A 27933-nucleotide genomic window follows, 5' to 3' on the forward strand; every position below is an offset into this window, starting at 1 on the left:
TGTCTTTATCATGAGCTCCTCGATAGTCCAGCGTGGTTCTGATTTCCCCTGTGTGATGGTCTGCTAAGTTCCGTTTTTAGTTATGAAGATTAGTGCTTTGGAAGTTGATGATGTTGGTGAACCCAACTATGATTTTTTAGCAAAATTCTAGCTGTCAAAGTATATTGCATGAGAATGTTTTTTAAAGTAAATCGGATAACTGTGTTTCTAAAGTGTGTGTTATTGTAATAATTTTAAGGTTACTCATCACAACAATAATAATTTTATTGAAACTTTCAAGAATGATGTGACGTGATATTTCAAAGTCGTAAAGGTTTCAAATATGAGCAAAGTTCGTAGAAGTTTAAATAGTCATGTATATGATAAGTTCTAGGAGATTTTTATTACATAAAAGCATTCTCTTATTCGGAGAAACAGAAGCGTAGACATGTATCTTATTTTTGTTTGTTTCACCATTCTCCTACCTTCTGTACATATACTTTCAGATTATTCAGCTGAACAAAACAATGACACATTGAAAAAAAAAAACTTAAATTGACAATTCCTCAGTTAAAATAACAACACAGAAACTTAAAATAAACATTCGGCGCGCTTATTTCATTTTTAACCCTTTCAATGTTCACAGGCAACTCGTTAAAAGTATCGGCGTCATGTTAGCATCCAATTTCAAACATTCGGTGTATATGTTGGCATCAGAATTGATGCGGACCTATCAGAAGTAGCAGGTGCCGGGTCGCTTCCAATTCACACGGGAGTATATTGCGACCAAAAGGATTGGATTGGTCGAAAAAAAAGTCATTGTCCCACAACATGCGGCGTGGGAAATAACGTTCAATGCTTCCCCATACTTTTGCCAATTACTGTTATGGAAAAGTGTGAGCTTGCGTTCGTTGATAAATGTTTGTCGAGCCAGATGGAAAATTATGTGACAACGTTTTGGCGTAGGTTACATGCGCATAGTTTTTAGGAGGGTATTTCGTTTAGAGTTCCCAGACGTTGTTTTTGGCTGAAAGGTTTTTCATTGTGTCCCGTCTAATTGCGTGTAAATGAACAGTACCAAATTTTTTGATGATAATATAGTTCTGTAATAATATAAGTTCGTTATACATTGAATTATCCTGAAAACTATAATGGACTGCAAACAAACCCTACTACTTTATTTATTTATATCAAAAATTGTGCAGTGTACAAGTCTGTCATGTAAATTGGATCAAAATATTTCATGTCTATGTTTGTGGGTGAAGTTTTAACGAGTCCCGTAGAATGTTGGCCGAAATTGTTGGCGGTCCATTGTGAATACATGGTTTTATTTTGTGAATTTAAATTGGTATACTGTGGTACAAATATATAACTATAAATTCATGTAATGCTGAAATAATAAAGATGGAAAATTAAACAAAATGAGTATTGTTTATTCATTTATTTAAAGACTAGATAAAACTTATCTTTGGAATGTTTAAAACATTTGCTATAAATAGATAATATACCTACTTATTGATAATTATTTACAACCATAAGTGATCGATAAGTTTTACTTATTTTCCTATTTATATAAAAATTACATACTTTTAACACAACTATTATTTTCTTTGTATTGAAGCAATATTATATTTAATTCTAGTATTTTAACAAAATATATAATGTAAAAAATTAGATACAAAAAATATATTACAATGTACACTATGGAATAAATCCAAATCGAAAAATTACTATTTGAATTAAAACTAGCTCTTGTCCGATCTATAAAAAATTAGGATAAGCTTTGGGAAACACATTTTGGTTCAAACCTTGATTTTATCATATATCTATGTATAAAGAATATTATCTCCAGTTCTGTACAAACATTTCCTTTGCGTTAAGATGCATTCTTATTAGATACATCCAATAATTAGTTGAGAAGTAAATATTTTTAATAGTTCCAAATTCCGTCAAGTTGCTTGCAGCCTAATTAAACAGATGACTATCGATGTGATGAGGAGAACTGAAGAACTAACGATATGATGACCTGAAACAATAAAAATCAGGTTGTTATTTATTTTAAGAAATAAATAATTTATTGGTATATTAAAGAAAAAAGTTATCTTAATGCTTGGTGGTGTTAATTTTTTTTTCACATATTTCCTTATGTATGTGAAAAACAAATATTTGGAACGTATTTTTTTAGTGAAGTAAATATAAGGTATCCATCCCACCTAACGACAATCTTATGGTTGTTAGGTTTTTCTCATTTATTTGAGCTTTGAAAAATGCTACCTAGTTTTACAGTAGGGATCGGGACCTTATATTCACTTTACTGATACGACTGCTCCTAACTCTTATGAACATCTACCATACAGTTACGGTTTCAGGAAATTTTGAATCGGTATAGACTGTCCTAGAGGTGAAATATGTTTAGAGGTGAAATTTGTCTAGAGGTGAAATATGGTATTTGTAAAGCAGAAATATGATCTCGATATAGATTCATAACGAAACTTGTTTTAACATAGTATTTATAAGCACCTAAAAATATTTCAATTAATTCAGTGCTATTAGCAAGTAAGCCTGCTACAGAAAAGCTGTCATAAAAATAATCTCAATTAAGCTTTTCATGTATAAATAAATAATAATTAATTTAAAACTGTACAAGATACTACAAGCAGAAATAACAACATTTTACCTGAATCTGGAGCGACTTGTACCAAATTAGGCGTTTCGGGCGAAGGCGACGGGGGATCTGTTAACAAAATTATTATACAAATTAATTCTCTCTAAAAAAGAATGTTTCAGTACAAAAAAAGGTCTTTTGTGATAATTCATGGAAGGCAATTACAGGACTTTTTGTTGTCAAGCTGTAACATAGATGTAATCTTTTCGATACGGAAAAAACGTGTTTAGAGCTTGGATTTGTATGAATAAGTATATTACGAGGACCCATTCATGAAAAGGGAAAATTTGGCGAATAATAAGGCTCAGATGAAAGTAGTTATAATAATAAGGTAGAAGGTATAGGTACTGCAAGATTCATTACTACCAAGAATTTCACATCCATAATAATCGTTATGTTATCTAAAGATGATTGAGTGGGCGCTTTGTCAGATCGAAAGCTTGTATTTTCGCGTATTCCTGGAACATACTGTTGCCTCTAATAAGCTGGCTTAAGGCGTAGTTGCTCTAAACTGGCAAGCAAACTTCATCTTGTGGATAACGTTTTAGCAATTCACCGATTATGGGAAAATATATACGAGTCTGCTAACATACACTTAAACATGATTATAGTTCGGCCATTCAGAGAATGCGTTCCTGACACGTCGCGATTGAACTGACGACGTAACTTTGCAATGGCGTTGCAGTTACGATAAAAATATTTTTGCTGGTTGTTTACCGTTTTAACAATTGAGGAGCATTAAAACAACATTATTATATCAATAATCAATGAATGTTATTACGTCGTCAGTTCAATCGCGACGTGTCAGGAACGCATTCTCTGAATGGCCGAACTATACCTACGAACTGGAACTGGTATTGAAATTATTCAGAAGTATTTTCAACTTTTTTATAACCAGGGAATCGAATCCAAACAATTTACTTCATCCTTCAAAATCATCTAGCTAGAGGTATTACCATTTACTCAACAAACAGTAGGTGTATGCTTATTATTACGCAAACAATTAGATTCTTTTTTTTAAACACCATCAAGCTTTACCACCAAAATCATCATCTTCCCCTCCCTAGTCCCAAATTTATCCCAAATTTATTTTGCATCGGCGCAGCACTTCACCACCAAATCTTACCTCTATAAAATATATCCCTTTTTCTGCTATAATAGTTGGCGAGTGGGACCTGCATGTCACATAGGATCTCAACAGTGGGGGGCAGAGCGTCTATCCTCACGACGGAACTCGTTAGGGCTGTGTAGCGGCCCTCGATGACTTTGATCGACGACTTCGCGTTCAGCGGCCTGTTAACAGATTTTGGTAGTTTGATAAGTTTTGCTTGAAGACTGAGGCTGAGATTTCGTCTCCTCGATGTACAGGGTAAGAGTACCTATGTTGAATCAATAATGTCGCAAATATAGAGAGTTAAATCATTAATGGATAGACTAGCAAAACAATCTACCGATTGCCACACTACATGATATGCTAATGTAGTCGTTCGAATTCCCTTTACTCCGATGGTTGACTGGTAGAGAATGCCCTGTAGCATTAAGTCTACAAATGTAACATTTTTTTGCACATGAAGTATAAATAAATTCAAACGAAAATCACAGTCAAAAATATGTTCCCAAAGTTCAAAAAATAAAAACACATTCCCACAGCATAATCAGTTCGCAGACGAGGCAAGCAAAGATTAAAGGCCGGCCCTTCATACGAACGTCGAAGGATTATAGAAAGGAGGTAATACCAGTACGACAAACTAAATCCACTCGGGTGGGTATGTGATCGCAAGCCCGATGTCGGGGTTGTTAGCCAACTTTCGCGGAGCATCCAAATTATTCAGTCTAGAATTCTAAGGTGGGAGCACATGCGGTGGTGTTTTTGAGACGGGAATTTTGGCGTTTAAAATATTTGATTTCAACTTGTAGATATGGAGAAAATTCTTCTGGTTGGGAAGTTCTTAATTTCTTAATCTGATTTTATTTACTTTTATCTCATCCGAATTGTGAATAAAAAAATCACAAACGATTAAATACTCGATTTTAACATAGGTGCCCACAATGGGTTGCTGCTATATCTATATAGATGACATTATTTGAAGACAATCCAAGAGACGAGATATAGGTATGGCGATGACGGGGTGGGTATGTTTCTACAAAGGTTCCTGCATAAGGAAATTCTATTTACCGTTGCAATTGGATCTTGTTGAATACATACTGCAGTAACAGTAGCGTTTTGTACAACAATATCCGACCGTATGTTTTAAGATTGAGGAACGTTCAACTGATCGTATCCGGTATTATTCACGAACCAATCGGATGTCCGGAAGTTTCAGTCGTTGTGCCCCGTTCTGTCCGATTCATTGGAATTTATTTTCTACTACATCATATTGGAAATGATTTCTATACGCCGACTTTTTTATTAATCTGTGTGTGCCTGCGTTTTTATGAAACTTTCGTAGTGTATTGCAAAAACGTCTAGACTAATCAAATGTTTCAATGATTGCAATATGCTGTATCATAGGAAAGTTATCCATCATAAAATAAATAATTATATCTATTATTTTTAAATAGCACCCCTAGACTAACTTCGTATGAAGCTGTTGGTAGAAGTTGGGTCTTGTTGAAGGCTGGGCTATATGCCACCCCTATGAAGATGATCAAGAGATCAATAAGTATGAAAACACGTTGATGAAAATGATGAAAGGAGGTTTTAAATGACATAGACCATTGTATTCAACAACTTCTACTACAACAGCCGTACATATTTCACACTTTTTAGACAAGTGTGGATATTGATTTTGACACAACATAGAACACTGACATACCATTGACATAAACCAATCAACATATGAAACAATATAGGTTCAATTTACCATGGCGTCGTAACTCAAGTTACGTATAACTGTTACGTTCACAAGCTTTGAGTTCTGATCTTTCCTATCGATTGAATATTGCATTAGCGATAGAATTTTGATAGTTCATAGTGAGAAATGTAAAGTTCTTGGGAATTGCTGTGTGGAAGGATTTTCAAGGTAACTGGTTTGGGTGTAATGTAAGCCGATTTGTTATCATTATATTTACTAGAGTATTGATAGTTGTTTTGGATGTACAAACAAATACAAAACAAAAACGTCAAAACTGTGCATTGATATAAACCAAACTGCGTATGAAACAATGGAGGTTCAATTTACCATGACGTCGTAACTCAAGTTACGTATGTATAGGTAACTGTTATGTTCACAAGCTTTGAGTTCTGATCCTTCCTATCGATTGAATATTGCATTAGCGATAGGATTTTGTTTGATAGTTATTTCCATGTATTGTTCATAGTGAGAAGTGTACCTAAAGTTCTTGGGAATTGCTGTGTGGAGTGATTTTGAAGGTAAATGGTTTGAGACTATGAAAGCCGATGTATGGTTATCTGTTATATCTACTAGAGTATTGGTGCTAGTTTTGGACGTATTGACAACAAATACCCTTGATTTTTTAATTTTCATGGTGGTCAAAACTATTGGATTCTTAATTATTTCATACTTTGGAAATCATTTACGATTATACTGTGATGTCTGCAATTATCTGCTATTATTCAAGAAAATATCAAATGAAAATGTAGGACCATTTTTATTTTGTTTCAAGGTTTAATTAAAGTATTCAAAATCTTACCTATTTCCAGCTAAGATGACCAGCTCAGGTTTAGGGAATACTCCTTCAACGGAACAAATGACGTTGAGATAGTTTTCATCCAGTCTGTCTTGTATCATGTCGAACTTGGTTTCTGGAACTACGAAAAAATAAAAAGTTAATATCTCAGACAGTCAAGTCATTAGAATTTTTTAGGTATCTGAATATTTTCGACCTTTAAAAGTAAATTGTCAAATTAAGCAAAATTTCAATGTGGCAAATGATACTCCGTTTTTATTTTACGTATTACGTATGTTAATATCGAGTCACATTTAAGAATATAAATATACAATGTAACTGATACATAAGTGGTACATAAAAGTCATCTTTATATCTGTGTTACTTATTACACTAAAGCCACCATTCTACTACTCCATAATAACATTAAAAATACCCCATTTTCAAAGACTTGTGACATCACAGATACCCCATCAGTCTATAAAGTAAATATCTTCGGCTAGACTGCAGCGAACGACTGTTTTAGCAATACAATATCTACTGTCTATGATCACGCGAACGGTAATGGATACTGCTTTTATGGTACAAAGAATTAGTTTTTCTATTGAAATGACTTAATTTTAGTTTTGATGTTAGAGGATTTCTAGATAAATCTGATTACAGCTGTTCATTAATTAATTGAAGACTGCCATTATGACCCTATTTTTCTAAGCGCAAAGGCGCAATTGACATCGTTGAAATCAAAGAATATATGTATCTTAGATCAACAATCAACGTGGTAGCTACGAACAAAACAAATATGGCCTTACTACAATAACTTAAACATCTGTTTTACACTTGTCAAAAAAAATGAACCTTATGTCAACGTCATAATCTGACATTTTATTAGACAAGTCTGAAACTGACGTTCAAAAGTTTTTGTGGTAAGATGGATATTGTTTAGATATTAAAATCTGCTCTAAAAGTTTGATACCACATCTAGTTTCATAATAAAATCGAAGCCCCAGTACTGTTGCTTCAAATAATGATGGATTTTCTAATATAAGCAAAACAGCCATTTGTATTCCATTAGCTTGCTTTCGTAGACTTTCAGACCACCGTACCTTGTAATACATTTAAACTCAGCTTTTATTAAAAAACCGCAGAAAATTTTTCTTTTAGGTTCAAGGAAGTTTCCAGTACCTTCCATACCATCGGATTTCCATTTCATTATTTTTCTAGAAAACATGTCCATTAGTGTTTCGTAATCTCGATACAAAGAATGTTTTCAGAAATGAAATATGCAAAAGATTCGCTGGATAGACAGAATTAGTATTGCTTTTGTATATTTTATCTTCTTTTTCGAGACTAAAATACTGCGGACTGTATAAATTATTCGCAAAATTAATGACTTTTGCGAATTATTCATTACTACGGTAAGTTAGTTTCTTTTGCGTTTTTTTTTTCAGTGAGAAAAAATACATCATACTGTGTAATAAATCACTTTGTTGTACATTATTTTTGGAATAGAATCTAAGTGATTCAGTGACAAATATGAATTACCAACATAAAATCATTATGTTTATTGGTCTACAACTTTAATTTATACTTCGGCCGTTCAGAGAATGCGTTCCTGACACCTATCAGTTAGTCACGACTAGTGATGGGCACAACATAACACTGAGTTCGTTACCGTTCCTTCAAAATGAACCGCCGCATTATTTTAAGATTATTTTCGTTTTAAATTGGCGGAATCATTTGTTTTATATTTTAGTTATTTAAGTGGAAACCAAAAAAAGGTAATATTCATATAATAAAATTGTTTTATTTATTCTTTGTTACAAGTACATTGAATTGAATGTGCGAACAGAATATTAATCAGACTCCGATTTGCTTGAGGAGGTGGTGTCTTCATCATCATCTTCGCCTACATGTATAATTATATTATTATCAATAACAGAATCAATCCTGATATCTCGGTCTAACAAAAGCCGGGTAATCAAATAAAAACAGATCGAAAACACTTGAAAAACGTGGTCTATGCGCACGAAACGACAACGGACGACTGTTTTAGCGTCACAAAATGGCGGCCCATAACGCCATTTGGGGTTACCATTTTTAATCTAAGTATAAAAATGCGGTTTGGTCATAGTTTTATTTTTATATTTCATAAAAGTTATAATTAAGTCTTATAGTCCATTATTTTCCAATTCTTAAAAAGAAAATCAAAACGTATTATTTTATATTATAACTGTATAAGAACAGATTACGATACTTGCCTGTTATTTTTAGCACAGCACTACAAAATATAAACCGCTGACATAACCTTGTAATAGCGCAGTATAGATTTAGAAAAATATTGTTTACCAAGTTATTTGACACTCAGTTTGGCACAAAATTATAACATTCATTGATTATTGATATAATAATGTTGTTTTAATGCTCCTCAATTGTTAAAACGGTAAACAACCAGCAAAAATATTTTTATCGTAACTGCAACGCCATTGCAAAGTTACGTCGTCAGTTCAATCGCGACGTGTCAGGAACGCATTCTCTGAATGGCCGAACTATAAAAGATCTTCGTGAGCATAGTTTTTGTTTTCTTGTGCGAAGATACTCGCACGCCTTTAAACCTCGCCATATACAAAAGTCGCGGTTATCACGAACTTCACCCGGGGTATGTTTAAACCTAGACCTTCCTCATGAATCACTTTTATATACACATACCTAAACAACAATTAAAGTAAACCACATGAAAATCCATGCAATAGTAATTGATTTCATCGCGCTCAATTGCGGTGGAGAACTTAATTTTGAAACATATAGTGTATATGACAGGAGACAGTGAAAAGTAGCCACGGAAGAAGAAAAAGACGAAGTTCATCTCTTAAACACTCCTGCAAGAATTCACTAACAGCCTTCCTACAAAAACCAACCACAGACCATAATCCCTTCCTAAAATCAACAACAATAACAGCCAACAAACTGCACAATACCGTTCCTTCCCTGGATGCACCTGCAGATAAACTTGCACAAAGTAATTTCCGTTTAGTCTCAGCACAAAGCTTATTGTTGCGGCTCCCCGCTTGTTATTATGTAGGTACTATGTTCACTGCATTTCATTTTGTGCTGTCAATAATTAATAGGCTGTAATTTCCTGCTTCAATTGCAAGGGAATTTTTGTTTTCAATTTTGAGGTGACTGGTGACAAACGTCATCGTTTATTATAGTATGTTTTCTAAGAATCCTTGCCATTAAGAATAATCTATATAAAAATGAAACTCGCTTTCCGTTGTCACGACATAACATGTAAACGGCTTGACCGATTTGGCTGAAAATTAGAGGGGAGGTAACTTAGACCCGGGAGAAGGTTTTAAGGATAGTTTTTGTTACCATCCGGCTACGGGACGCGGGTGAAACCGCGGGCGAAAGCTAGTATAAGATAAAAACGAGCGACTACATGGTTTCTCTTTCTGCGTTGACTGTCAAAATGTGATGATAACCACTGTTTGATTGTGTTGAATCCGGCTACTATAATATGTACATGAAAGTGCTATATAGGATGCGGAAATCACAAGACACGGCAACCTCTAAATAAGTACGTAACTGAAGATGTTTTTAGATTTCTGCAGTTATTTTGTTACATAAATCCTTTTAATTTATAACTTTCGAATTATTATTCGGATGTTCTGCGCGGAGAAAACGGCGATATTTTACTGCTGCTTACTCCGGGTATCTATGCCAACCTTCTCAGTTAGCTTACTTTATGAGATAAACTTATTTATATATACTTACCAAATATAGTCATAGGTCTAGTCTTCTCATCCTCTGCTAGGAAAGTGGACACCACGCAGGTGTAGTTGCCAGTCAGCTCTGGAACTGGTGATGTGATGTGAAGGGCCCGGTGCTGAGTATACGGGTTGTGGGATACTTTGAATGATAGGTCCACCTGGATGATAAGAGGTTGATTACTTACTATGTATTTAATAAGAAGATGTACTTTATGGAGGTCTTTGGAACGTTACCTACTGATTACCTATTTAATACAATTTTGAAATGTTTAATTAAATAACATTGCTTATGTAACTTTCAAAATTATGTATAGGTATGTATAAAAGTACTAGTTTATTTGTCATGTTCTTAGAAAAACTAGGTCTTGGTTTACACATATTTTTTAATTTTTTATTCTTTTTCCAGTGTCTTGGATTCATAGAAAAAGTTGTTAGGAATTTTAGCAACAGCGGTCCTCAAATTGTCACAGTACCCTATTGTATAGCATTTACTCCTAATTTGTGGAATTTCAAGAATCAATTACCTTGTTCCTCAAAATGCCCAAGGCCTGAGGTTTCTGCGGTGGTATCCACTGGTACACTGGCTGCGTTTTGTCCATATAAAACCACTTGACCACCAGACCAGTGACGTTGCTTGTTATAAAATCGCAGTCTAGTGTTATGGAGTCTTTAGTGCCGTACTGGATCACATCGGGAACTCTGATGTTGACGATCCGAACTGAATGTACGCCTGCAATTAAAAGGAAACTTGTTTTTAAATAGCCTCCATAGGAATACAATTATTTTGGCCCAGTTAAACGTGATTTTCTGTAAGTAATTAATTTTAGGACTAATGATTGTTTATGTAAGTAAATAGGCCATTCGAAAATCCCTGCCAAGTAACAGTTGCGAATAAAAAACTAACCCACACAGATATTTTACATGTCTATATAACACGAGACCGAACCAATCCTCTGTGGTATACCGAATTGTTAGCGATCCCAGTTTTGGTAACCACTCAGTTTCAGCGCGGCAAAATATTGTGCAATATTATTTTACTCAAACAAATTCTAGGTTGGTCGACATAAAATAATTTTACGAAAACATCCAATCTATCCCGACATGGGACATGATAACTGGGTTGTGTCCCGGATGGCTGGAATTCCGATGAGGCAGGACAAAAAATTAAAACATTCCGTGGTATTGGCAGAATCAATATTAACGGGAGAGTTTGCCGCGGGACTCCTGGGAGCGTTGCGCGCCACTGGTCAAACCCTCTGGGTTTCATAAATACCCAGCCAATTGGTTCGGTTGAGTGGTAGGCACCTGTCATGTCGCACGTTAACTTTAGGAAACATCGGTTTAAATTATTTTATTAATTGTCGCAGTTTTGTGTTCATTGATTGTCATGGGAAATTAAATGATCTTTGTTTGTGACACAATTGGGATATTTATGTATGTTTATCAAATATGATAAAGGGTGATTCTTCGAAACACAGTTTTTACGTGTTTTTGACCGAAGAACACATGACAATATCCTTCGATTGGAATGAAAGTTTCAGGTTTTATGTAAAAGGTAAAGGTCCATCGACGCCTCATGTAACTAATTAGAATTTATTAAAAAAATTATAATTAAGTTAGCAGAAAACAGTAAAACCTAATTAATCTGGTGTGTCCCAACGCCGGTTTTTGCTGCATTATTTAACTTTCTGCGAGCTACGGTCACTTTACAATAAAACTAATGAATCCAAATGATCTTTAAATATGTGTTTCTTAATATTTTAATATTAAAATAAAAAAAAATAGTGTATTTTCATAATTACATAAATTTAAAAATTGTCCCCGACTAAATTCATCATTAAGCTGGCTCGATTTGTTCAAACATGATCTATACGTAAATAAAAAATATTTGAAAGTGTAATATTTGCTTGTAAGTGATCGCGCCGGTCAGCATCGAACGGTGACAGTGAGTGCTCGTGAGCGGACGTATTTTTCCAAAAAAATACGATTGCAACTTGTCATCTGGTGTTTGTAAGGCACATAGTCATATCAATCTGTCTTAATTAACTGATAGTGTGCATCTACTATCGTTTTATTGCCAAAGCAAAGTGTCTTATGAGACGGTTTTGCTAACATTCATTGCATGTTTGATGCCTTACGTTTATAAATAAAGGAGCAGGATTTGATAATCTGCGAATTCCTAATTTTTCTGGCCCCAATTAGTCTGGATTCATCTGGCTCTTAAAGCCAGATGAATTTGAGCGGGACATATGAATTAGATTTCATTCAAATTCGGCATAATGTTACAGGAAGGTATGTCTAATGACATTTCTTTATTGTAGTTTGTTTAATTTGTGTTGGCTTCTAGTGCATTTTTTTTTGTTCAAATGGAAACCGTGGAAATAATTATTTTCCTCTGGACATAGATCTTTATTAGTATTACTTATTTTTTAATTTCAATAAGATTACTTAAGTAAGTAATACAAAATAATAAAGCAAATGGCCTGTTGGTTTTTATTCCGAAGTTCAATTTCTGTGCTAGAGGTTTTGGGGGTTTTTTTATCGTTGCTAGAATAGCTTTATATTTTTTTAGATCCATATTTTCAAAATGGCCTAACGAAAATTACAAACAAGAGAAGAAATACTAAGAAAAAAAGACTAGCGGATAAGAGAAGATATGACAGAATAAACAATAATGTAGAATTATGGAAAGAAAAACAAGAAAAGAATAGACAAAACTATATACGCAGGAAAGAAGAAAACAAACAACTACTGATAGGAACGACAGTCTTCTCAAGACTGTCGTTGAGATTCATTTGCATAAAAGGTTCCTGAAAAACTCAAATTTAATTATTCAGCATTCTGCAAGTTTGGGAGATCTAACCTGATTTTCGATCAAGAGATACTTTTTCAAGAGATGGAAGTAAACATTTTAGTGTTGATTTAGAAAATATAAATCCATAATTAATAGACTTAGGAATGTAGAATTTAGGAATTTAGGCAGGATATTAATTAGTTTTCTACTATCTCAAGCTTAGAGTTCCTATCGTGCTGAAAAATTAAGTCTGATTTTGATTAGTAAGTTTTATTTCATTCTAATTTAGAGTTTGTTTTCGGTGAAGTTTATTTTTATTTTAAGCTAATATACGTTTTTGTTTTGTGTTATTAAGTTAAGGTCTTATTAAGATAAGTTTACCATTTCATATAATTATTATAGCGTTGAAGCTAGTGTGATTTAACAACCGTAAGAGGTTTAATAAATTATTAATTTGAAGGAAAGTGTTACTGTTTACTTAATTCATAATTATTTTCTTGTGTCAACCAAAAAAAAGTGATAATTAAGTAGTAATTATTTCAATATTTGGTAAAATCTATACTAATATTATAAAGAGGAAAACTTTGTTTGTTTGTTCGTTTGGTTGAAATGGATAAACTCAAAAACTAATGGACCCATTTTTAAATATTCATTTTTAAAGCTATATTATCTGCGAGTAACATAGGCTATATTTTATCCCGGTGCGGGCAGTAGCTCCCACGGGACGCGGGTGAAACCGCGGGAAAACGACTATTTTTATAATAAAGACCTTTGGAAAAATAAAGGAAGTATCATTAATCTGTATACCTCTAATTAATATGGTGCGAAATCACATTCATCTGCCTCTGTCACAATTAATCTGGCCCAGCAATTAATCAGCACCTTTTAAATCCTAATCTACGTGATGCAAATCGATGCCTTCGATATATGATATTGCACATAAGGCACTGGGTCAAACTATTACGTTAATTCAGGTCTAAGAGCAAAAAAAAATTGAGCCAGATCAATGAGTCAAAAACCCTCGGTTTCAAAGAATCACCCTAAAGTCATATTTCACAGTAGGTACTGACATGCCTTCAATTATTGTCAGGAAAATTGACTAGCCAAAATGAATAAACTGCAGAAACAGAAAAAACAATCATAATAAACATCTAGAATCAAAACAGAACAAAAGCTAACGAAAATCAGTTTCACAGAATATTTGTATAAACCATTTTTATTTTTACCCAAAATAATCTGGCACAAAATTGAAGGGATTCCGGGAGGACGCATTAGGCTGCCGTTCTAGCGGAAACATCATATTATCGACGGAGGAATCCACCGGAATATTGTTTCGTGGTTTCCTATCAATTCCGGGGATGCCTTTGAGCTCCAATCCCGTTTTTACGTCAAATATTTCAGCATTGTTATTATTGGAAACCGTTTTGACTGTATATTAACGAAATTATACAGAGTTAGAGAATTAATTTATTAAGGTCCCCGTAATTTGTATAAATCTCAACTGCGAAATTAATTTAGGGGACCTTGACTCGATAATGTTTGAGAAAATTGTGCTGTCCTTTTGAATGTGGTGTTTAATATTTTTGCTGTAATAGATTACGAAATTCGTATTACGTATTTTTCACCTTGAATTAACTTAGTTAAATTGAGCAAATGACGTAACCTCAACAAAAATAGCCACTCAGCTCTTGACGACAATTTCTTTCATTCAGTCTCCACATAATTTCCACACCAGAAAACGCAACAAACAAATGAACACAGAACATTTAAATAGCTTCCGAACAAAACGTCCAGATAAGGGTCTGATTGGTTTCACTTAAATCATTTCGAACAAACACTTTTATTAAAACTCGTCGTCTGTTCATTGGGGTGTGTGCACATCGCAGAAAGTTGTCCGCCGCCATATTGCATACAACGAAGCTATATTATCTGAGTTAATAACCGTGACAGGAGTGCCATTGTCAACAGACGGACTCATTACACTATCTTCAGTATCGTCCACAAAAGAATTAAAAATATACGTTTGACATGACGGGATGGTTTCAAAGGACTTTTTGTTTTTATTTTTGCAGAGCTGCGTTTTGGTTGTGGTCGAATTTAAGTCGCAACTGAAAATGTAGAAGCGGAGTGTTTTTTAAAAATGGGTTGGTGTACGTGTTATTATTTCGTATGTAGTTTTGAATGAAGTAGCAATTTCATAGTGTACTATAATCAGCTGCTGAGTAAAAGCTTTGAAAGGAATTTTGATTACTTGTTTCTGGTTTTTCAAATCTTCATTTATTTTAATGTTTTTTATTTGCCCTTAATTTTATTCTCAGTAAAGGACCCACTTGTCATCACTGATATTGACATATAAAAAAAATTGGATGACAAATCCTTCTAACTTCTAATTCACCACCAGACATCTTCAAAGATCTTTTGAGAGTGCCAAGGCACCTTTACCAAGGGGTTTCGCTTCAAGAAATGAGTAAATTGCAATATAAGAGAGTAATATAGCCAGGGATTTGGCACAATGCCATACTGACATTAAATTATGATGGCTATAAGTGGTGATATCGAGACTTGAATTTCAAAGGTTTAAATTCTATTTCCAATATATGGATTGTACAGCTATTGTTTGAGAAGCTTTGAGATTAATATCGGAGTTTGGAGACTGTGAAGTGGGTGTGAAAGACGTGTTGAGATAGTGAAGAAATTGTATGTTAATGTTTTGAGATTTATTTAGAGTTAAAGATCCTGTTAGTGGATGGTTACCTATTACTTTTATCTTGAGTTTCTGAATAGTCAAATAGATCAGCTGGACTTAATACTTTTACGCTAATGAAGTTCTGAATATTTATAATGAAAGTTGGCATATTTTTGTGTATTTAGGACAAACGGTAAAATTATATACCTGGTTTTTAAAGTCACTTTCCAGTTTAACATTACCTAACCACCACAACAGGTCCTCACCAACACATTTTAATCAACAAATTACGCTACCATTTTCACGCAATCGGTTAACCATCATCATAAACAATGCTACCAAACAGATACATGTTTTGCAAGAAAGCAGCAAGTATTGCACGGCCGTTGCTCTTGCGCATGCTTCGTTGATCACCCTCGTCACGGTACGCGCGTGTGTTACTACAGTTTATCTTTTTTACTAGAAAGATAAAAGATAAATGTATGGTCATGCCTTTTAGAAACTGGGAGGTGATTTTGAAATGTCTTAGGCATGTTGGCTTGGCGGTGTTGTCACTAACAATGGCTTTCTCAATGGTAGGACATTAGGACATTGAATTGTTCCGTCATCGTATACTTTAAAATGTTGTTTTCCATGCTATAAATACCTATTATTTGAAAGTATGTACCACTAGGCATAAGTGAGTAGTTATATAATTTCTGCGGAACTGTTAATTCTGATGCCGACAAAAAAACTATCAATGGTGAATTCTCGATTATTTGCACTCAACACTTAATGCTACCCATATTAATTCATTATATCAATCGATTAGCATACCACGTCCTCACTTAACCGAAGATCCGTCCAACAATTTGAAGTTATCCATCGTGAATATTTAAACACGCACCTTCCGGCACGTGGTATCGAATTAATCACATGTTGTGCGTTAGAACGAGACAGGTGTACTCTCACCCCTCGGTTTGTTGTACGAGTGAGTGAGATGAGTATAGGACATCTGTATCGGGAGTCATCGGGTGTGACCGACTCGTGCGCAGTCTAATAAGCCGCTGATGGTGAGATAGTAACTGTCGGCTTTTGGCGCTATATTGTTCTTAAGGTATTGTTGTTTTGTTAGGCTTTTTATGTTCTTTTGAGTGCGATGGTTAATTAGTAGGTATGTTTTAGACGTGCAGTAACTGAATATTAGGTATGCTAGGATTAAAACATGCTCCTCGTGTTTTGACGTGAGTATCGAGTGGTTGAATAGATATTAGCATAAAATATATACTCTTCTTTTTAACCCCCGACGCAAAAACGACGGGGTGTTATAAGTTTGACGTGTCTGTGTGTGTGTGTGTGTGTGTGTGTGTATGTGGCATCGTAGCTCCCAAACGGATGATCCGATTGTAATGCGACTTTTTTTGTTTGAAAGGAATGTCATTCGGGAGTGTTCTTAGCTATGTTTGTATGTGGGATCAGAAATTTGAAACACTAATGTCTTCTGGAACCACTGAGCTGGTCTGCTGTTAGGACACGAAGATAGGAGACGTAACCCTGAACTGCCTTTTAGTAAACCCATCGAGTTTGGGCTCGTTGAATTTGTCTTGACTAGCTCTCTTCAATTTTGTAATTGACTAGAACCTGATGCTGGAAATAGGATGTGGCGGATGAAACCCTGGAATGCCGGAATGAAACGGATAAACCGATTTATATGTATTTTTGCTGAAAGTCTAAAATGACCAAAGGTTAATCTTTATTGTTTCTCAATCTGTGCAATTCTCCCAGAGCCACTTTGTAATGAGGATTGTTAAACAGCTTCCTTTGGCCGAGATCGCATATAGCGACCACATCGGAAAATAAAAGAAATTAAATGAAAGAAGGAAAAATTAAGGAGCTCCTTCAAAAAGCATGAAATAAAATAAAATTATAAATTAAAAAAAACCCCCGACCCAAAAAAAGCACGCAATTATTATGACAAAAGGTTAAAAACGCTAAACCCTATAAAAAGCAAAAAAATAACTTTTAACACTACGTAAGTACCAACTAAAGCATGTCAGACTAAACTAAATTTTGACGTGTCGGGGGACCGCTTTTTACCTTTAAAATACTACATTAATCAAATGATACCTACTTAATTACAACAGTCGTATAAAAAAACACGTATCTAAACAAAATTATATAAAAAGTTATAAGAAGTATATATAATGTAGTAGTATATAATTACTTCTAACGTTAAGCTAATAAATTAGAGCGGTCCCCCGACACGACAAAATTTAGTTTAGTCTGACATGCTTTAGTTGGTACTTACGTAGTGTTAAAAGTTATTTTTTGCTTTTTATAGGGTTTAGCGTTTTTAACCTTTTGTCATAATAATTGCATGCTTTTTTTGGGTCGGGGGTTTTTTTTTAATTTATAATTTAATTTTTATGTTTTTTAGTAAGATATAAACTTCGTAAACTAGCTGTGAAAGAAACTGTTCGAAGAAAAAACTGTTTTTGTATATTACCTAACTATGGGATACTATTGGATTCCATCCGCATTCTCTCAAGTATAAATAGACCTATTGCGGAAATAGGAAAGAATCACCGCCATCCTTAGCAACGTGACCGTATGACAAATGAACGGATGTAGGTATATCTACATATATGGATCTATTACTATGAGGATGTCATTAGTTACCTATAATGTTTTGCTATTCCAAGAAGCGAGACTTCGGTGATTTATTTCGCAAACGAAAATGTATAAGAAAAGGACCATTACAAAATGAAGAATTTATTTAATACGCAAGAAATAATTATGGTCAGTATCGCCGGGTATTGATAAAGTCTCTCATAGCCTATCAGTAACTTATGTGACCAATACACTGTAACTTTTGGTTTCACAGATTTTGGATAGCAATATCTGGCGAAAATTATAAGCAGCTTTTATCGGGCAGATAGCATTAACTATTAGTTAGGTAACTGACTGTTTATCGGTGTTAAGTGAAACCGCGCTTTGATATATCAAATGAGAGTAGCGAGGATCAAGACTGACCCATTTATAACACAATGCCATTAACCTATGGTCTACATTAATCCCATTTTGAGATTCAGCCATTTAATTAACCAGCTCAATAATTCTTTGATCTTAATGAGTGCACCCGAATTAAAAAGTAGGTACAGGGATTCGCACACAGTCTTAGGGCGCGTTCCCACTTCGTTACAGTAGATTTTAAGTTTAGTAATGCAAGGATTTTTATTTTTAAATTATGTCTAGTCTAGCTATAATCCTACATTTTGCTGTGACGATAGAGTCAAAGGTATGGAAACGGAGTCCTAACAGAATTGAGTATCAGTACTGTCAAGTCTCTATAAGGCTTCACGCCCACGTCCGATAATAATCGGTAACCAATTCTTTGTATGAGAGAAATAGAGCACTCTGATAACAATAGTGTAACATACACGTCCTACAAAATGTAGGTCAGAAATTCCGAACAACTTATAAAAATTGGCCTGATTATCTGTCCTACAAAAGGTCTTACTTGGGTGGGCAGCCTATTCATACACACATATCTCGACAAACTTTTATTTGGTACTACATACATACCATGCGTATGCAAACTGTTGTGACTTCAAACCGTAGTAGGAATGAGCCCTTAATGTACCGAGGAACTACGGTACTGGAAGCCTTATAAGTTGAACTCTTCCGGAGCGCTCGGATGCGGTGGAATTTGTGGTTGTTTTATTAATAAACAGCTGTGAACATACGCTTCATCTCATAGGATATGAGTGGCGTAATCTTCGTGGAGAAACTTGAAGTGTTTGTTTAGAAAAATATGTATGTCCAAGGACATATAAATCGGACGAAACTTCAGAATGAATAAAATACTACTGCATATTAGAAAATTCTATATAACAATAATAATTTATTCGATACTCAAAAATGGTTGTACTCCATGCAATCTACGCTTCTACACTATAATATTAAAAGGAGGAAAGATTCATATGTGTATGTTTGTAATGAATACACTCAAAAGCTATTGAGCTGATTTGAAAGTCTTTCTCGGTTGAGAAACTACATTATCTCCAAAGCTACATTTTATCCACGTACGGGAGGAAGTTTCTCCGAGACGCGGGTGAAACCGCGGAGAACAGCTATTAAAAAAATAAACAGGTAAGTTTTATGAACCGTATCAATAAAAACTATAATGTGCATCCACCATTAACTAAAGAAACACTTAATAATTGCCCCGCACGAGTCATGACCCCTCTCCCGTTTTTTCTGCATTATTTAACAGGAGCCGCGCGTAAGGCACGCGACTATACTCGTACTAAGACATGTGTTCACGGTCTGATGTCCACGGGACAAAGGTGTTTGATTATAAAAAACACAGGATCCTCGCTGTTGTGCACATGGCCTTTTTTGTTGATAAAGGTGAAGGCGAAGATGCATGTTGTTTTTATGAGGATAAGCGGATCACACACGAGTCTTTGTGCACTCGCGTGGCAATTCAAAACTATACGTCTTTAGTGTTCTTGCTTTGCGTGTTTTGTATATAAAGTTGGTACACGGGATAGCATGTTGCGTCGTGTGTGATCGACCTTAAGACGACCGTATTGCATAGGTCAGGATTTGATTTAAGTACGATAATTAAAAGCTTGGTTCCAGAAAAAAAAATGCAATTTTATAGTGCGTGGAAATCTTTTTCTTTAAAAATATGAAAAAAGTATACCATTTTTCTAGAACGTGCATTTAAAAAGAATATTTTTTGCCCCGACATAATAGTAAAATTCGAAAGGAAGTCACTCAAAACATTTAAGTCCCATCACTTTACGCAAATCTTCAGCTCCTTTTATAAAATCGTTCATGAACCCGAACTGGGTCGAAGGCGGAACCATTAAATACACATCTAAAGAATCTTCAGTATCAAATTCCAAAGAATAATATAAAGTTTTCCGATGTGGAACATTGAGAAAGTGACTTGCTTAATGTTAATAGGGGTTCGACACTCCAATGTCAGTTTCGCCTTTGAATTTTTAAAGCCACTGAGTTAAAACTTTCTCATGCATTAGGGCGACCACAATTTTTAAAGACTCACAGATTCCGTTTGCGGCCTTATTTTCGTATTAGGGAGCAGCTAACTTACGCGACGCGTCTTTAAGAATTCAGACCAAAGCTTATTGCGAGAAAGCACAAAAGGATTTTTTCATTCGAAATAATGTTGGCAGTAACTTTTGTCGGGTTTTCAGATAGGGTAAAATAAGTCTCGGGAGTTATTTTTTTATAAAATGAAGTTTTTTGTTACACGACTTGATCTTTGTCATAAAATCACTTATGATTTTAACGGTAACTTATTCATGAAGCAATCCTCCTGAATCCTTTTTCATACAAAATTGTTGAGAATTAAAATAATTTCATATTTTTTGGCATCTCAGGCTTGAAGAATACTCCATTCATCATTCCAACCACTAATACTTAAATGTCTGACGTACGACACGTGTTTAAGAGGAATCTTCACACGAAATGGCACGTAATAAACGAAAAACTGTTAAACTTTTTTGTATTAAAACCAATAACGTCTTAATTCGATATTTAAATCTGATACCCACAAATCCCAGCTCATCCAAACCCGTGGCCATACTACCAAAGTATGTCCCGAAAGCAGAGGAGTAAGGAACTCCTCGGAACTTATCCTCCATGATTTGCATAACACGTGATAATGTAGCTACGTCAATCTCAGTTTGTTCGTCGCGTCGTCAAAAGTTGCGAGACTGTGGTTTTAATAACTGGTGGTACCTCAGCTATACGTAATCAGTCCTATATGAGTTTCAAATTAAGTCTTCTGTGAAAAATTGCTCGTTATCCTGCGATAAGTTTGGTAATTAAGATATTGCTGGTAACTTAGATTATTAATTTTGAGTGCAGGTTATTAAGATTTATAAGTAGAGGTGAATTTATTAAATAACTTAGTAATCTTACTGAGTACTTAACAAAATAATATGGTGTATAAATAGCCCGCCTTTTTGGAAAACCACTAGTATATTCACTCGCAAGAGCTATACGATATTTCATAATCCACTGCCACATAAAAGTAAATAAACATGCATAATTTTGAGATGTGAGACTGCCACAGTTCGAAGTAACTTTTAAAGAACTTTGGTTGATATAGTGAATAATATTTTCACCAGTATATAACATTACTATGTATCCAGTTCTTCTAACTGGCTTCGAGTTTCAGCTAGCTGGCTTTTATATCGGAACTGACGTATGAGTTTCGTTTTTAATTGGGTCTCAATCAAAATGTTGGCCTTAGTTTAACAATGGAGTTCGTCATACAATCAAAAGTTTCTACCGCTTTTCATATGTTCAATAACACGAGTTTAGGCAGTCAAATTATATTGTTAACAAAGATTTTAGATTAAGTATAAAGATATAATATTAAAAAGCTGAAGATTCCGTATATCTGTTTGTATGAATGCGTCAATCTGAGGCACTACTTATTTGCAGAATTCTTTCAGGATTAGATAGCTTATTTATAGAGGATGGCTATAGGCTAACTTTTATTGGGATGCTCACAGTACTTCTAGATGGAATGGAAGCTAGTAATATATATTTAATGTTTGAATTGATTTAGTTATTTTGCCCACTGGGTCACTGAGTTTTTATTGAGGTAATTATGTAAAATGCTGACCGTGTTTTAATAATACATAATATCGTAGAAATAGAGCTTTTTTAGGTTATATAGATGCATTAACTTTTTCCCTTTAAACTGAAACTACCTAAAAGATTTTTATGTACAAAATAAGCTAATTATATCTGTGACTAGTAAGGAAATAAACCGTGGACAAAGCTAGAGGTGTAATAACTATTAGAAAGACATTAAGACAATGCAATACTCAATTCAGATAGTAGGTACTTTCAATTCAAAGTAATTGCAGTAAAAGTAATAATTCTTACTTCAGTTATTAATGCAACTTAGACCTACAATCCTAAGGGAAATTAAGGTGTCTCGTCTTATTACGAGGGCGAGTTAGAGGTCCCTTTAGGCAATATCCCCTCAGTAGCTCTTAACGACTCCCATAGGGAATGGATATGGGGAATTAATGGGAAAATTGATTTTGTCTTTATCGTCACTGGTTAAACGTTTGTCAGGTTTGATTGGTTGTAGTATATGGAAAATATATTTATTGGACTCGTGACTTTTATAATAATGCCATGTTACACATATTATAGGTAAATTAAAAAATAACTTTCTGAACACATTAAATGTTTGGTAGATTGTCTAGCTTGTAAAAGGACCTTACAGGACTTGTCATACTTTAAAAAGGGTATAAGAAGTGATTTCATTGGGACACGGGTGTAACCGCCGGGAGCAGTTAGTAATACGACAATGAGCCTTCAGAGATTTTGTTTGAGCAGTATTTAGTTAGTCGGTCAAGGTTTTTTAAATGTTCGGTTGTTCCATTATGCGCAGCAAAAGATGAATCATTTTATTTTAACCTACGCAGCAGTACCAAGTACCGTGTCTTCACGTTCTGTTACTTATGTAAAGTAGGCTAGAAGCAGTATTTAACAGCATAACAGTAGAATTAATTAACATTAACGTCTAAACGTCTACCTTATTCCGTAGTAAGAAAAAAATATATGCGAACAGGCATTACAATCAAAACACATGTAAAACTGTAATTAAAATTAAAAATTGTTGTTTGCTCGTTTGTAACACGCAAGAACCCAGTAACCTAATTTAAGGAAATCTTTCATAAGTCACAATGATGTGACGAAACATCACTTAACGTAAGGAAACAAAAAGCAAACGTCATTTTATTCCGAACTAAACGAGCTAGCACATTAATTAGCAGTCGCGGTATTTAAAAGCAAGGCGTACATTGTTCGTGTAAGCGGTGCCATAGATTAAATAACTGTAGAAGCCCATAAACTTACGATTTACTACACAATGGAAAATATTGGTATGGCAAAGTTTTTTTTATCCAAGAAATACTGCAGATCAGGTTGCGGCTCGAAATGATCTTGGATAACAATACAAAAATAGAAGTACATATTTTTTTATTACCGAATCATAGTAAGTGATTCTTCACGCATCGAAGTTGTAGGGTATAATAACTTTATTTCAATTACAATTATCTTGTTTACTGTTACAGCCTTTTTATCGTCCCACTGCTGGGCACGGGCCTCCTCTCACGCCGAGAAAGATTAAGAAGCGTTAATCACCAGGCTTGCTCAATGCGGGTCGGCGTTTTAGACTTTAAAGTCTAGGTTTCCTCGAGTTGTGTTGTTTCACCTTTTTTTCTTGTTTAATATGTTTTTTCATAGTTTCACTTCTTAAAATTAACCTTGCAAATCAAAACCTTTTTCAATTAAGTATCCCTGTTCTTGAAAAGTGTCCTTTCCGTTTTTTAACATATTCTATGCCAGTATGCAGTGAAGCGAACTGAGCTCAAGGCATCTGCCGCACGCGACATGATGTTAATGTAGAACTCCATTAATGTTTAAGTTTATTCCTCGGTTGGAATGAATACAATTCCGAAACAATTAAAATTGATGCCAGCCTTTGACTTGTTGAGATTCACTTGCGAAGGTAACGGAGTGTTTGCTTAAATTATTGTCCTTCATGTTGTGACTGATTTTCAGTATGAGAATTATGTTGAGATTTATTTTGCTTCCTGCTTTCACAGCTGAAATAACACTTTTAAAGAAAAAAAACTAGAAGTACCACCAATATTTTTAGTTGAGAGTGAAAAATTGAATAATTTTGCATTCATCATCATCTCAGCCATAGGACGTCAACTGCTAAACATAGGCCTCCCACTTAAATCTCCACAGATACTTGTGGGAGGCGACCTGCATCCAGCGTCTTCCGGCAGCCTTTATTAGGTCGTCTGTCCACCTTGTTGGTGGACGTCCTACGCTGCTAATTCTGCATTAAGTAGGCAGTATTATTGAAATTCGCTTTATAAACGGTGATGAGTCTAGTTAGATTTTGATCTCCTTTTGAACGAAATAAAGGAAGGAAACTCATTTGTCTAAGAATCTATTCTTCACGTTTCAGGGCCACTGAATCGTACTGTGTCTAGAACAGAATAAAGGAAATAAGTTGCTTGATTTAAAACAATTCCTATGATTTGTTTAATATAATATTAATTCTAAAGTATTTTTTCTAATGGGATCTTAAAGAGGAACTTAGTATGATAATAAAACTTTATTATTTGCGTGTGACATCAATCGAAAATTCTAGAACGTTCCTATAAACGAAAACATCTTTCACATTTCGTCGTTCACTCCCAAATCATACGGTAACACAAAATTCCACGTCCCAAATACACGACAATGATTTATCATTATAGGAGGTAACACTTATACGGTTCGCAGATCGAGGCGTCCTCGGTATTCGGAATCCAATTATTTAGAATTCCACCTGTAGAAGCATTTTCTACGTAGGTAAATGAAATCGCGATATTTGGGAGTAAGTGAATTTTTCGGTACCAAGTCAACGTCTTAATCGTAATTCACGGTTCCGCCTTGCTTTGATTGTGAGAATGAATAAATTAATGCGAGCCTCTAGTAGATTTGTCCGCATTCTTACTCGAGATTGAGAAATTAGGAATGTTTTATTTTTAATTTGGAATTTCCCTATTCTTTTGTTTTTCTTCTAAGGTTTAATGCTGCTCTAAAAAGAAAATTGTGCGTGCTACACTAGGAAAACGATTTTTTTATTCCTCACAATATCGTAATTCACTCAATAAACATCCATTTTATCAAAATAACAGAATTGTCACAAATCAAAACTCGGAACGGTATAATTAAATAAGTGATATTTTATAAGCCACTAGTGAGGGCCATCGATTCAACGTAAAGACCTATTATTCGATAAATAAGTAAAGAATTGCCTTATTCAAAAGCCCGCGTTAGGGAGAAATTGTCTATCATTCAAATGTCACGATGACAGCTATGTTTGTGTCAACGAAGCGACTTTCAGTTCCCAGACTGATCAATAACAGTAGTTTCTTATACTTTTATTTCTTCTACGTGAATTTCATTTTTATATCTTACTAATAATCCCAATAAAAATTAGAAATTCTACAATTCAAATTAAGAACAATTTAAAATCAATAACTACAACAATAGAAATAACCTATTAAAAATTAAAGTCGCATTTAAAAGTACGCCTAATAATGATTCCATAAATATTATATTCAAATTCCGAACATCAGCACATAGTTCTTTCCATATTTAAAATTAAATAGTTGTCATAATACAATGACACGGTGCGGACGACACGACTGCACTACCAATGAATAATACATTCGATAATTGGCGCTTCCTATTTCGTTCGACATTTGAATTTTATATTGCTTCGATGACTGCGGATCTGAACTCGGAGTGAACACTGTGTTTATTGTGCATTCGACGCAGTTGATTTGTTATGGGCTCTATTAACATTATTATGTTCGGTATTTCAGCTGCTGGAATTGTGTTGTAAATTCTTTGTTGTTTCTCCAATGAAACTGTACGGACTGGTGCATTGGACCGTAGTACCTATAGGAAGGTGGATTGCTGGTGTTAACATAATAGTTGGTACTTTATTGAGCAATTTTTATACTGATTGTAGTTACCTACATAGGTTAAGCGATTGTTGACATAGGGTTTTTAGGTTAAGGTTTGCAAATCCTTTGACTGTGCAAATTTTCTATTTGTGTAACCTTATGAGGTTGAGATGACATAGCGACGTAAAAGCTACATTAAAAATGATAAAAAAATACATAGAAATAATCTTAATGTTTATTTTGTATACTTATTTAAAACATGGTATGTGTCAATTAATTTTAAATGGTGACAACATTATTTATATTTCGTTACCACGTTTTGACGACCAGCAGCCCTAACTGTCAATCGATAGTTAACGGGTCAACTCCATAACGTTGAACCATTGTGGTTCACCCATTGCTGGCAGGTTTAACTAGCATGTATTGTGTTATTAAGTAATTAGTGTTAATTACTGGCTCTAGGAATTATATATGTGTACCTACGTATGTATTTTCGGAAAAGCTTGGTAATAATAATGTCTAGAATTATGTCAATCACGGGGAAGGTGAATTGCTTCAAAATTATATTTGTTATCGTATCAGCTATCATCCTTGGAAAATTGTGAGTCATATATTATGTAGTTATCTTAAGTTTAATCCAACACAGGGTGTAATGTGCCCACTATTATGAATTAATAAGTTTTAGCTAGCTTATGCTTCATTATTCATTTCAATGCAAAAATATTGCTACGACATAATACATAATTAAAGCAAGAGCATCATATTAATGTCGGACCCCATATTTGATCGATACCAATGTGATTCTCATATTACCAATGTCGATATTGATCCACTAGGTCAATGAGCTGTCATTTGTTTACGTGTACTTCTACGTCCATATACTTCAGGGAAAAAAAAAAAAAAAAAAAAAAAAAAAAGTCCATATCCAAACTTGTATGTATAGGTTACTGTAGCTCAAAGGATAAATCTACTTATCAAAATCTAAAAACATCGTACCTAATGGCAACTAAAAACATACACAACGCACCTGCCAAAAATTGTTGACACAAAAATAGTTTTTGTTTTTTGTTATTATTGTACAAAAATAAAAAAAAAATATAGGCAACTCACATTGCAAAACAATAGAAAACTTCAAAATCCACCACATTATTTTCCAAAATACCGCCAAAACCGCACACCAATAAATCACTTGCGTTCGCGCCACCAACCAAATCTAGAAACAAAAACCGTCACAAAGAACAAACTTATAAACTAGTATCTTTATATTCCGTAAAGAGAATATATTACAAAGTTCGCGAGTAAAACTTTAAACCGCTCCCAACGTGTGTGGGGTTCGAACCTGGGTAGGAAACTAACCGACGTGACCAACTGGCGTCCGGGAGCAACCAGACCATATCGGAAGAACTCGGTATTGTGTTGTTATTGGGTAATTTTATTCTAATACTTACACGTAAGTCAGTTGGTTGCGATTTTGGTCTTTATTGTGATGAGTTGGTATTAAGTATTTTTTTTGTGTGTGTTTTTTTTAACAAGCATAAGTATTTTTTTTTACAAATATCAATATACTAATATATCCTTTTCAAGGAGGGGGATGCTTGTACCTCTAGATTAGTAACGATAAATGTTCAGAAGAGGGGCTAAACTCTAGATTTGGCATTCATATCGGGATAGCAACAACTAGGCACATCAACAGATACTGATATCGTAAACGAAAACTGTGAAGGTTATGATCAATATGCTCTGGATTTTAGACCATTCTTCTTTCTTCTAACCCTCAACATAAACTCCCAAAAGTAAACACAGCTTAAAATAAACCGGCCAAGTGCGAGTCGGACTCGCGCACCGAGGGTTCCGTACAAATGCTGTATAGATAAAAAGTGAGTTTCGCG

General features: G+C 34.5%; 1 protein-coding gene across 1 annotated transcript; it reads right to left on the reverse strand.

Annotated features, from left to right (window-relative positions):
• Positions 1–1405: 1405 nt before the first annotated feature.
• LOC124632456 lies at positions 1406–27384 on the reverse strand. Its single transcript, XM_047167307.1, has 7 exons — positions 27155–27384; positions 10569–10774; positions 10049–10202; positions 6299–6416; positions 3771–3937; positions 2657–2713; positions 1406–2005 (listed from the first exon to the last, which is right to left on the reverse strand). The coding sequence occupies exons 1-7, from the start codon at positions 27189–27191 to the stop codon at positions 1929–1931; spliced, it is 816 nt and encodes a 271-aa protein (XP_047023263.1). The 5' UTR covers positions 27192–27384; the 3' UTR covers positions 1406–1928.
• Between the last annotated feature and the right edge of the window lie 549 nt (positions 27385–27933).

This window comes from Helicoverpa zea, chromosome 8 (assembly GCF_022581195.2).
Source record: "Helicoverpa zea isolate HzStark_Cry1AcR chromosome 8, ilHelZeax1.1, whole genome shotgun sequence".
Lineage (NCBI taxonomy): Eukaryota > Metazoa > Arthropoda > Insecta > Lepidoptera > Noctuidae > Helicoverpa > Helicoverpa zea.